Source organism: Amphiura filiformis, chromosome 7 (assembly GCF_039555335.1).
Source record: "Amphiura filiformis chromosome 7, Afil_fr2py, whole genome shotgun sequence".
NCBI classification, from domain to species: Eukaryota; Metazoa; Echinodermata; class Ophiuroidea; order Amphilepidida; family Amphiuridae; genus Amphiura; species Amphiura filiformis.
Genome location: NC_092634.1, coordinates 11,754,617 through 11,768,373, shown reverse-complemented (window position 1 = coordinate 11,768,373; position 13,757 = coordinate 11,754,617). Strand labels below are relative to the sequence as shown.

At 35.0% G+C, this 13,757-nt stretch overlaps 1 protein-coding gene across 5 annotated transcripts in view; it reads left to right on the top strand.

The window, feature by feature from the left end:
• The window catches only part of LOC140156748 (protein kinase C iota type-like), a 135,428-nt gene that overhangs the window by 57,080 nt on the left and 64,591 nt on the right, over positions 1 to 13,757 (top strand). For 4 of the 5 annotated variants that reach the window (XM_072179699.1, XM_072179700.1, XM_072179698.1 and 1 more), the window contains one exon: positions 12,178 to 12,299. In XM_072179699.1, the coding sequence (XP_072035800.1) occupies positions 12,178 to 12,299 (122 nt within the window). Of the gene's footprint in view, positions 1 to 7,611; positions 7,956 to 12,177; positions 12,300 to 13,757 lie in introns of those variants that run through there. The other variant, XM_072179701.1, reaches the window with a different exon arrangement.

Here is a 13,757-nt window from a genome sequence, read left to right as displayed (position 1 = left end):
CACTGAACAGCGTGATATCATGTTGATAACAGATCTATAGAATCAAAATCTTCATCATATCCCGGATCATATCACAGATTCTCAACAATCTGTGATCATATGGACCATATTGATGTGAAAGTAGTTATCTATCATATCCTGTGTCGCTTTTATGGATAAAAATGACTCAAAATGTTATTGATGAAATGGTTGCTATCATAAACATCAGTTTTGTCTTTTCAACGGGAAAAATCCGATGCAAAATAAAGTTTTTAGGGCCTAGCTATAATATGGGCATAATTTATGCATGTAGGCCTATATTATTGAACAATGTACCCCATTTGACATGCGCTTATAGATAAATAAATTGTCTTACTTTATTAATTTAATAACTTCTTGATTATAAATAAAATGACACATAATTATTTGATTCATAAAATTACATTCAACAAAAAGATTGAAGAGAAAACACACAAGGCACTATAGGCAGACTGTTATAGAATGGAGTATGTAAGATGCCATGTCCATAGCTTCGCAGGAGTTTCCGACTAGCAATCAACATGATCAGCACATTCAGAAAAACACAGTTTAAGAGTGAAGATTGTAGTGAGTAACCAGTCCTTTATAAATGTGCTGGCCACTATCTATTATAATATAGTAGGCTTAAACTATACATTGCAATTAATTAAGTTATTTTAGAATAAAATGTACATGTAAGTTAACTCAAACCGGCAGTGTATTTGTGAAGTGGTATATCGAAAGCAGTGAAATCGGACATTCCTAAGCGAAGATATTGAGTTTGTAAGTTCTGGTATTACAAAATTGGAAATTGAGATATCGTGGGTAAAAAGCTGAAAAGACAAAAAAAACAACAACAACAACAACAACAACAACAACAAAAAACAGACCAGAACAATTTGGAGTAATGAATTAAAAGAGTTGACATGAGATTAGGAATTAATGCAGAGGATGATTTAATCACTTCCCAGCAAGTCTTGCGGTTAGCACAGCTGTGTGAGTAAACATGACACCACTGCCCGCTCACTGCATACACACGTGCATGGTTAAATTTGAATTTGGACAGATATATTTAAAGTAAAAACACCTTCAAAAAGTTGGTTGATTTCACATTTTATGTTATCTACAGAAGGTGTGAATTATCCTTCATGCATACATCACTTTAGATCTGAAATCGACCAAGTAATAATGACACACGGGCAATTCTAAAACAACATCTTTTGCACAGAGTTCAATGGGATTTGAAAAGTAAAGTGGCAGTTGAAACTCTAGTGATAACACTTTTACAGTGCATGATGGGGCTTCCTTAAATCATCCTCTGGAATTAATGTTTTCTGCTGTTTCAGTGTGCATGTTCTCATTGTTGATGGTTTGGTGGACTGTCATGTAGATGTAAGCGTGATCCTAAAAATGCCTTTCACTTTGACCAAAACTAATTACAAGACCTCTTCTACATTGAGGCTGGCTTTCCCTTTTAAAGGAATTTTTATTAAGGTATGGTTCAATAGATATCCATGAGAAAAGCTTATTTCCAAAATTTCAGTCGATTGGGACATTGAATTTGCGAGTTGCAAAAAATTTGGCATTATATTACAGTTCTCCATAGCCACTGTGGTAATGTTGATAGACAGACAATATGGACAATGTCTTTGTCAAACAACCAAATCTGCAAAAACTTTTTGTGGAGTGGAGGATGAGGCTGTGGATCACAAAGTAGCTCTTTAAACTACAGAGTCTATGTGTGGAATATATGAAACCATTATTGTTACAGTAAATCTTGAGTAACTAAGCTTAGACAATCGTAGACATAAGACAGATTTATCGTTTGTACATTCCTACCAAATTTACATTTTCCATTATACATGTAGATCGGTTTATTGGCAGGAAATGAGTACAACCAATATTCTACAGTGTGTTCCAGGAAAAAATGGCAGAACAATTTACTATTTATGATTTAGGGCTGATTTCATTATGATATACGGAGCTCTTTTGAGTTTAGTAACGCATTCTGCATTTGTCGCTTCCTAATTTTGCACCTGAATCAGTTCTGAAAATGGGATCTCACAAAATACACAATTACACACAAAAATGTCCACTTTTCTAGTATTTAGAAGTGTGGGGGCTATTGAATATCTCCATTTTGTGTCTAGGCCTTAATGTTAAGTTATGTGTATGTAGTCTGTGTCACAGCCTGTGAAATGGATAAAACTGCCAATAATGTGCAGAGTGTTTGGAGTAGAGTCTAGTACAATGAGCTTTCACTGCTTGCTGTCATGCAAAAACTAGGCAGTAGGCACTAATGGATAGAAAATAGGACGTTCAAGTCACTTGTTCTTGCCCACTCTTTCCCATGCATGACTTACCCAAGTGAAAACTGGCATCATTATTAAAATGGGAAATTTGAGTGCATGTTTGAATTTTGTGATGATTGAATAGGTGGGTGGGAATATTTTTGAAAATGTTATTTCCAGTATGTTTTTTGATTGAATGCATCCCTTCTCTCAGGGACAGTGTTATATAGATGCGGGAAGGGATGACCAGCTCAAAACCATACAAACACATAAATAAAAAAACACATAAATAAACAAATCACTTGAAGGATTGGGTATGGTGATTACGCTTCCCACATTCCCTTATCAATAATATTATTGTCATCTTGGTACTGAAAACATCTTTGCTGTGCAATAATTATGAGCTGGGGCGGGGGTAAAAATTTCAAATGGCATACTAAAAATTGCATTCACCCCCACCACCCTTGCCTGCCCAAAATCGCTTGCCCTCCCTCTTAGCCTGCCAAAAATGTTTGCCCCTCCCTTGCACATGCCAAATTTTTGGGATCCCAATTTGCAAATCTTAAATGGTCTAGATATATATTGCGAGTGAGAAAATTTGCATATTCAAGCGTTTCCGTACTGTTTTCATAAGTCTTTTGAAAGCGTTATATTTAAAATGTGTCCCTTAAATGTGTGCCAAAAATCACTTGGCCCCCTCACAGCTTTCCAAAAACTTCTTTCCCCCCTTTCGGCTGGCCAAAAATATTCTTGCCCCCTCCCCATTTTACCCTCCCCAGGGCTCATATTTATTGCACAGCTCCTTAGTAATTATTGCTCTATTGTAAAAATTTCAGCAAAACACCGAAATGATGTTGCACTAAACTTTCCAAAACATTTTACGGCATATAATCTGTATCAATTAAAGTTTTTGTGGATAATTATTGACTAGGTATTGACTTTGCTGAAATTAACAAACCACTTGGCAGCTTTTACAGATCTCTTTATTTACTTTGTATCATCGCTGGTCTGATCACCTGGTCAGGTACGGCTGTACTCGCGTGGCATACCACCTGCTACTCCACAGTTGACATATGGTATGGCTTTACCAGATTACAAAGTCACTTAGGGGATGTATTGATTGGTTACTAATCAATAGTGATCAATCAGGCCACTATCCATCACCTGACTTGGCCGACTGTCTTGTTTCAATTACGGGAAATGGTATAGCAGTGTAATGTTTTACCATTAAGTGGATGAATTGGATAGCATGAAAATTGATATTGAAATATACCCAGAACCTGATGAGAGGGGCGGGTGCAGTCTAAATAGAAAGGTGCACAGGCAATGTTCTTTATCAAAACTCTGAAAGTACTCATATTTGAAATTTGCAACAATTATCAAAAGCGTTTGCAACATAAGTTTCATTTTCAACAGAAATTTTAAAAATCTAGACCACTGGGGTTCTTTTTCTTAAACTTTGGAATAATTTCAACTTTTTTCAGGGTTAGTTTACAGAGTTTCAACCACACTTATTATGCAAAATTTGACAAGACCCCACTCATGGGACCAAAATTAGCATGCAGTTTCTAGCTACAGTCTGTGGCCCTTACAGACTTGGTGAATGTCCAGCCGAAATACTCAAATAGTCTACAAAACTTCTTATCCCCATTCAAATTCATGAATTGTTATATCACTTGCAGCTTTCAAATTAATTATGCTTAAAAAGTCAGATTTGAAACTGATCAATGTCTGACCCATTTAGCTCACCACATATGGACTAGATGCATATTTATTGACTAATGCTTACTTAGCAAATAGATGCGAGATGGGTACAAAACATAAATAGATAATCAATTAACTATATAGCACTTTGTAGCAGACAGATTTGTAAGCATTAGTAGAAATCTTTTGTTTTATTTTGTCTTGTTTTTTCTTTTCATCTTTTCTTTGTTCAAATAATAAACTGAGATCAAGGTGTATCCAGAGATGGGCAGATGGGTAAAAATGCCCCTCAGAAACAGTTTTTGGCAAAATTAGGACACAAAAAAGTGAAAATCCTGTTAAAAGTAAAACAAGCCTCATTTGGATGTTCTTTCACCTCTAAATGTGACAAAATTCTCTATGGTTGAGATTTTGCCCCTTCTGAACACCAAGGCTGGTTACATATATTTATTCTTGGTCAAGAATTTTCCATGATCTGAGAGATGTTCTCTCCCTTTTAAAGCAGTATTTTGTGTTCCCAGCATCCTCTTTTTATCAGCAGATATCCACATAAAAAGCTTATTCCCAAAATTTCATTTGATTCCGATTTTTCTTTTGCGAGTTATGCATGATTATGTGTACTACACTGCTCCATAGACAATGTGTTCAAATTTCACAATATTTTTGCTAAAAAAACACAAATTAATCTGCAAGAATATTTTTGTACATAAACAATTATATAGCTAGAGGTTTCCAGTGTTTTTTTCCTGATTTCATTTCAGCACTATTTGCTCAATTTTAGAAAATGTTAAACAACACTTACTTTTTTGCAAAAGTGCAAATTTTAATGAACACTTTTTTGATGCAGATAAAATTATTGAGAGTAGCCTTTGTATACGTTTCGGAAATTCTACATGACACCACCATTTTGGTCATTTCCCTATGACCTTAAATTGTCACATACATTTTCAGGATTTCAGCACTAAATGCATGGTTGAGAATGAAAAGGTTTAGTTTGGTTTTCTTTTATTAATAATAGAAAAAAGAATGACACATTAATGTGATGATTCATGTTCTTCATTGAAAGTAAGTCGCATTAATTTTATACTTTTCTTAAAATTTCTATTTTAAAATGAAACAGAAAAGAAAAGTTTGGGCAAAAGTACTCATGACTTCAAGTACCGGGTACTGTATATTCTCTAATAAATGCCCCAGAGGGTGTGACATTTTCGAAAAGGGGGCATTTATTAGAGATCTTTAAGGGCTGGGGTATGAGCGTTTGGACAGTATTTATTTTGGGACATTAGAGCACATCAGACATATCGAATTGCATTCTGAATCTGAAGAATGTCATTCTGATATCAAATAATTTTGATTTTTGAAATTCGCAATTTAATACACATTTTATGGCAAATCATTAAAATTGATATTTTTGATATTTAACAGTACTTGAAGTAAACTTTAGAAATCTGATGATTTATACTTAAAGTGTATGTAGGTGGGATGAAAAGCCGACGATCAATTGAAAATTTGGACCTTTCGTATTGAAGATATGGATTTTTTTCCCAAAACACAAAAAAAATTAGGTCTTTTTGGGAAAAAATCCATATCTTCAATATGAAAGGTCAAAATTTTCAATTGACCGTCGGCTTTTCCTCCTGCTACATACACTTTAAGAATATAACATTAGATTTATATAATTTACTTCGAGGACTGTTATATATCAAAAATTTGAAAAATATCAAATTTTTATAATTTGTCATAAAATTTGTATTATATTGTGATTTTCAAAAAATGAAAATTATTTGATATCAGAAAGACATGCTTCGTATTCAGAATGCAATTCGATAGGTCTGAGGTGCTCTCATGTCCCACAAAAAATACTGTCGAAACGTTAATAAACGCTCATTTTAGATCCCTTAAGGCTTTCAACATTAATGAGAAAATGAATAAAATAATGGAAAAGAAAAATAGACCTGGAAATTTATGTTACTTGGAATTGATAATCCTAGTGATATTGCATGAAATTTTAGGCTAGGACAGAAACTATTAATGTGGGTGATTTGGCATTTATTTTATTTTTGAGAAATCTGAAATAAAAAAATCTAAAAATAAAAAGAATAAGTAATTAGAAAATGTTGAGTTCTTTGTTTTGACCATGAAGCATCATTTATGATTTTTGATGTCTTTTCATTTAATTCTTTTAAAAATATTTAAATAAAACAGACTATTGGACTATTTTAGCCTTTTCAGAGCATTTAACTGCATGTTTGATGGTTTCAATTTATAGTACTCTGAAGGGGAGGGGGTTGGGTTGGAGCTGTGTGTTGCACACTCCACCCCCACTTAGGCACCTGCATGTGGTATTTTGTATTTTGTGGTATTGGATAGGGTTAGGGTTAATTAATCAAAAACTATACTAGTTCAATCAAAATAGAGAGGTAAAAGCTCTTTGCTAAACTGGGAAAGCACACTGGATATACATTAAACTCAGCCAATGTAAAATCTATGTGTTTTTCATACTAAGAGGCTTTGTCTTTCAAATATACCATGTTATATGCTCTGGTAGACAAGACTAGTCTGGCATTCTGCTTTTCAGTATGTTCAGTGGTGAACAACTTAAGATGTCAAAGGTTAAGCTTCCATCACATGATGTACTTTGGGTCTTCATGTACCTTCAACATGAACCAAAATATCATTATTGTCAGTTGCATAGTTCAGTGCCCTGTATGCAAAAATCGGAGCATAAAAGTTGACCTGAAATTGTTGAGCATGAGTTTTAATACCCAACATTCAAATGTCATCATTCTGTGTATGTACTTGAGTATTGGGGTTAAAGAACTGTGGCCTGACAGAGGAGCATATTTCAGGTCCTAAGCATGCATTTAGTTGTGGCTTTAATATTATACAGAATTGGGGATTTAGTGCAAGAAAGGCTTATCTGCAATAGCTGCCCTATAGACATTTGACCATTTCTGCATTCTATATTGTACACATATGACATGTGGCAGCTAATGCCCGAGCTAATGCAGATAGGCCTTTTTGCTCTAAACAAAGTATTCTAATACTTTGCTCTAAAATCCCCAATTTGTTAGAAATGTATGCCTATAGGTTGGGTCTATGAGCCTATATGCTTGAAAAGATACTTTTTCCTGTTTGCAGAGTTGAGTTAAGGAAAAGAGAGCTAAAACCAACAAGCATGGTAAAGTAATGTTCTTATTCTCAGTTTTACCACACATTTGATGTTAAATTATTTAAATAAATGAGCTTAGTATTGGAAATCTACAACAGCTTATACAACCATAGGGTATATGTTGTAACAATATGCAACTTTTTGCTCCTATGTTATAAACTCATCAATTAATCATAACTCATTAATCCAACTTATGTTGATAATTAAAATTACAAATGCTCAAAACACATGCATTGAATTTTTAATTGCCAGACCATATGTTGTTGGTATTGATTAACACCGTATCTGCGTACTCCACTAAAGTGGACGAGATTGATTCCCCTATCTAACACCTTACTGCTCAGGCACATATATTGATCCTTTGACCGGCGATCATCTGTTATAAATACTGGGTAGGATTGCAGGTTAGGTTCATTCATAGCTCAGATTTGCTTGTGAGCAGTAATACCACCACCATACCACCCACCCATGTCAAAGCTGCCATTGCCCTTTCTGCACTACACACAGCGACATCAGGCACACTGGTGTGCACTTTGTGATAGCTCGGTGTCAAAATGTTGATGAATTTGGCTGCTCGTGGACGGGATGTGCCTGGAGGGTGTGCATGGTCGGTTGAAGCGGGATGTTGTAGTCGTGATGTAGTGTGTGGTAGGGAATGCAAAGTGATGTGCAACGGTTAGGAGAGAGAGAAAGGAGGTTCTGTGTTAGGCTACCTGTATGTATTACACAACGACTATACCACCATAACGCTGCTGCGTAGTTGTCTATGATAGATAAAGATGATGTGCTTGGTAAGTAGTTTTACATCTGTACACATGTAGTGATGTGGGGTGTTAGGTATCAATAATATACATAGGGAAATGGAAGGTATGCTTGCATGCTATGTGGCAAGGTCAGCAGCATTTGAACAAGAAGTGGTTGAACCATGATGGTAGAAAGTAAATTTTTTCTGCAGTGCATGGTTGAACATTTCCATTATGTTTGATCATTGTGAAATTGTCTACACCAAGTATTTGAAATGGTTTGATTCAATAGGGAAAGGAGCTTTCAGCATTCTTCCTGATCAAGGTAAACATTTGGCAAGTTTAATATGTGTAAATTCAAAATTGTATTACATGGATAGATAATATGTTCAAATGGAATGTTTTTTGTGTAAATTTTAATTTAGATATTTTCATGTGGATGTATTTGGGTGTGTTACTTCATGATATTTCAATTGGTTTTAAAGTATCTAGATGGAGAAATCGATGCAAATGAAATGCAGTCTCTAGTACATGTTTTGTTTATCAAGATAGTTTTATGTAACAAAAAGTATAGTTTTACAGTGAATGATTATTCATAATACTTCAGTTTCATATTTTATCCATGTGATTTTTATCCACCGTATTCGATTAATCATGGATCATGCATAAATCCACACTGTAGTATACTCCAATTTAATATATAGCAGCACAGAAAATGTAAATGATTTATAGCTTTCTGTTCAGTTTAAAAATAAAAGCTTCATTCAGTCGCTTTATATAATATCCAAGGGCATTGACAGAAAAGGAAAATATCTGCAAGCAGTTTGCGTCTTCCTTCTCATTATGTAGCCCTCATGTCTGTTTAATTTGACATTCGGCATCGACTCCCACATACTTTGAAATATATTTTTGTGACATTTTGTAAAAAGCGGGAGAATCCAGGAGATTCTATGTCAATAAATGTGAAAAAATGTAAAGGTAAAAGAATGAAATGAAAAAAATGAATAAAAAGAAAGATAGATAATTTCAAGGACATTTAATTTTACAAATTTGAAGCTTCTTGTTTTATTAATATGAAATCTAAATTCAGTCACCGTACTAAAGCTAAGAGCAGTAAATTTCAAAGAAAATATCCATAAGGGTTAGAAATCATTTGCTTGTTATGGAAGTGCAATATTAATATCAGTATCTGCTATACTAGCGAGTCATCCATCTCTGTTATCCCATGGATCCAGAGAGAAAATCTACTGTTTCACCATCCTGGTATTGCATTACTCTACCAAAAGTGATAATTTTCACACATTTTAATTTTTGCACGTTGTACAGATTCAAATTAGGTTCAATTTCATATAGATTTTTGAGAATTTACATTTCAGTGCATAAACTGGAAGAACATTTTATGAATTTACTTTATTTTTGAAGTATTTATGTAAGTAATTCAAATATTATGTAAGCAAAAAATGTCAACTTTAATGCACCAAGACAGTTGCATCCTTATAGAGTTTCATCGTATTCATAATTTTAGCTGTGAGACCTCACAATGAAACATGACAATATTTTGTTTGCCAGGCTCTGAACTCGACCCGGCCCATGATCAAGATTCTTTTCCTGCCAGCGATGTTCTGTCACTAAAATTTTTTTGTACCATGATGCTGTATACACATGTACATTTTAAGAGTTTGAGACAAGAAATACCCATCGAAATAGCTGCCTTTTTTACTTTCAAGTTTTTACCAAGTGCTTAACATGCTAACTCTGACAATAACGCACCTGGCAGCTATTGCAAGTGGGTTTTTCTTGCACTGAACACATACTCATAAGTACCCATCTGTAATAGCTGCCTTTTTAACTTTCAAGTTTTTACCAAGTGCTTAACATGCTAATTCTTACAATATAGCACTGGGCAGCTATTTAGTGTGGTTTTCTTGCACTGAACACATAATAGCTGCCTTTTTTACTTTCAAGTTTTTACCAAGTGCTTTTAACTAAGTGCTACATTGTAACTCTAACAATATAGCATTGGGCAGCTATTTAATGTGGTTTTCTTGAACTGAACACATACGTAGAATCAATGGGATCAATGAACTACTACCAAATGTTTCATATTTGTAAATCAATTTTGTGAATGAGAAGAAACCTAGTATTGCAAACCAATAAATTTTAATGATATTAAAATTAATGATATTAAAATGTAATAAAAGGCATGCATTATTTAAAAGAAAGGAAGGTCATATAAAATAGAATTCAAATTTAATTATTCCGACTTTTAAATCTCTTAATAACCTCATGAAATTAAATTCTGTGTAATCGTGTATGCAATTAAAGTGCAATTAGGCAGTATTGCAGGAATTAATGCTATACTTTTATGAGGCGCTTTTTATGCATCATGCTTCCTCGGCATCAGCGATTAAGATACATCATGGACATGATCATGAATAATGAATGATAATCTTTATTTCTTTAAGCAGCCATTTGAAAAATTAATTAAGCATACATAAATTTTCCTCCAGCAAGAACAGTTTTCACATCGCGTAATGAGATTTTTGATATGGGTGTGTCGTGAGTGGATTCACTTGGGACGATGGGGGAATTGAAGGTGAAACATGACTGCACCATTTTCTTTCATAATATCTCAGTAGAATATTGTTCACAGACTATACACTACAATGGCCTCATCCCAATGGCATAGTTCAATAACCTCAATTAAACACTCTTAGTGCAAAATTTGACCTCAAGTTGCAGAGTATGAGTTTTTGTACCCAAATTTTCTACGGTCATTCAATGAATGTACAAATGTGTTGGGGTTAAAGAACTGCGCATTGATGGATGAGCATGTTGTGGATCCTAGTGATAGGTACAAAATGTAAAGGTGGAATAGGATACTGGTTTATAGGTATGGGGCACAGCGTTACCCTGTGAAATATCATGAATGGCTGTATTTCATATGCACATGGCATCAGTTGCTTGACAAAGTCTGAAGCCGAAGGGGTATATAATTTTGTGAAGAGTGAATTGCATGCCTATGAACTAGTATTCTTTTCAGTGAAGGGAACAAAATAGCATGAATAGGGCTCTCCCAGACACGGTTCACTGACCTCTGTATTATGTGTATGAACCTATGAACTTGGCTCCTTTGTTTGAGTAACACAACTTGATGTGAATTCACAAGATCAGAATTTGTGATTTGTGAATGCAGGATTTTGCCAAAGGTAATGAAACCATTCTAGGGTCGTCATGCTGATTTTAGGAAAGGCTGTTGTGATTGGGGTTGGTCAAACTTTTTGTAAAATGGCAGGTCATCTTTTGGTCATCTCAGGGTTCAGCTAAAATTATGGTGCAAATTTAGGGAGAAAGACCAAGAAAGCTTATAGTACAGTGGCTAAGCTTGAAATACTGGGAGAATTGTGTACTTTGTGATAAATGTATGAGAGTTTCCACACCTGATGTACCTGGTCCAAAGGTGTGGAGCCATTTTGGATTTGACCCCTGGGGACCACTAGAGGTTACAAAAGGTTGCACATCTAATGATGTGTACATGATTTCTGTACTAATTTTTATGGGAAAATATCTGAATTCTTTCTGTGTATCTATTTAATACTACTCATGCAAAATTAATGTTCTGTAATAACAGTTTAGATGCATTGTATGGAAATCAGTGTGACTGCCATTAGTATTATTGGCATCTGGAAATGTGTTATTTTTACCAGATTTGAGTTTCTGTTGCCATAGGTTTTAGTGCTAATGTGTGTTTTTGAATCGTTGTCATGGTTACGACGATAAGGGCGCTCTTACAGGGTATTGTAAGATGAGTTAACTGATGGGTTAAACTTTTGACTTTTGACTCTGAAGAATTCTGATGGGGAATCCATCATCCATACAGCACATTGTTGATACAGTCAGCTCTACATGGAGTGGTAGCAGAAAGAACTGCATGACATTCTGTGATTCTAAGTGCTTAGAAACATTGTGCAGTATACATTGTACAAATGCTATGGACACACCTGTATACATGGCAAACATTTGCACACACATATACGTGCGACTTCAATGCGTACATCACGGTACATGAATGTATACACGTACACAGTAAATATCCGCATACGTCACATACATACACAACCTTATGCAGACATGCACAAACTTGGGATGCCTTGGTTCTTCCTAGTTATCAAGGATGGCTTGCCTGAGATCAGCTTCTTCTCGGTATTATCACTAAATTATTCATGCAACATTCTTCTAATGTTCCTGTGTATTTCTTGTATCTTTACAGAGACATACTATGTATCTCCATCAACCCAGAGGTCACCATCGACGATCTGTATGCCGACATGAGGGAGGTATGCAGTTTCCAAGAAGACCAAGAATTTACTATGAAATGGGTGGATGAAGACGGTAAGAAGCACTCCATGTCATATTTTACAAGTTTTGAAAACAATTTCTTCAAATTTGTGTCTGCTTTAGTCTTTTCAAGAAAAGTAAAACATGCAGTGTTTACAAGTAGAATTTCATTAATGGACACGCCCGGTACAGTGACACAAGCGGCAAGTGTGAGCCTTGACTCATTATTGAAAGGTTGCGGGTTCGAACCCCGTCAGTGCCATCGTATTGTATACTTAGCTCTTGACCTCTATTGTCTTTCTCCATCTAGTTGTGGGTACCGGTATGCCAAGGAAAAAGAGATGGGCGCTTTGGCATGAGCTTGCCCCTTAAGGGTAGACGAGGTATTGTTGGTCGAAGCAACATTAAAAATGGATTTTCATTATCTATATCAATATATTATTGAAAATTAACACCTTGATGTTTTGCAAAAGTTCATTCTACAAATCATATACTTTGCAAACTTGCTTAATTTATTGTTGTTAATGAGTTATGTACGTTTTACAAAAGTGTTGTTGTTTCAGCCCTCTTTACAATGTAACTCAAGAACCGCAGCACCTATAAAAGTGTATCTGTGATATTTATATTCTTCTACACGGTCGCTATGAATTGAGCAATGCAGTTTTTGCCAAAGCTCACTACCATTCGTAAGATGCTGTGAACTACCAAATCACAACAGTTTAAAATAATTAATAACCTTAAGTATAACACATATAATTGCCCAAACAGAAACTCCATTTTGGAGGACAGACTAGCCCAGCAGTTCATGAAATAATATGCTTTTGAACGTTGAAGAACTATAGATTGTGGTGAATACGTCAGACTATCAAGCAGCAATCATTATTTTGTTGACGTGGATTCATGCACCATGTTAGGTTGAGAGTATTATAGCGCTGTAACGAGCAAAAGTGATAGGGAAGATGTGTGTGAGCAAGTGGAAACGGGTAATTAACAATTAATGTGCAGAGTGTCTTCAACATGCTGGGGTGATTTGTTGATGACGGCTCTGGTGCCATCTTGGAGAAAAGAAAGGTCTCAACATCTTCTGGTTACAAATTTATGGTGTATACAGTTGAGGGATGAGTAATAGTAGTGTTATGAGATATACAAAATATCTAGTTCATATTATGTGAATAAGAATGTTAATTTTGTCCTTCTCTGAAAGAAGATGACGGCATGTTTATAGAAGAAAGGCCATTTCCCTTGCTAGGATTTGAACCCACAACCTCTTCATCTTTAGATGCTAGGATATTAAACATGCTCATCTGTGAGGACACAGTTCACAATCCCAATATAATTATATGCCTAAAAACAACCTGTGAATGTATTAGGTACAAAACCTCATACTCCTCAACTTGAGGTCAACATTACAGAGCTATGATTCTTGAATGAAGGGTTTTGACCTGTGTTATCGGAAATGAGGGTTTTATTTGCTCACAGTGAAAAAATAAGACTTGAGATACCAATTTTGAA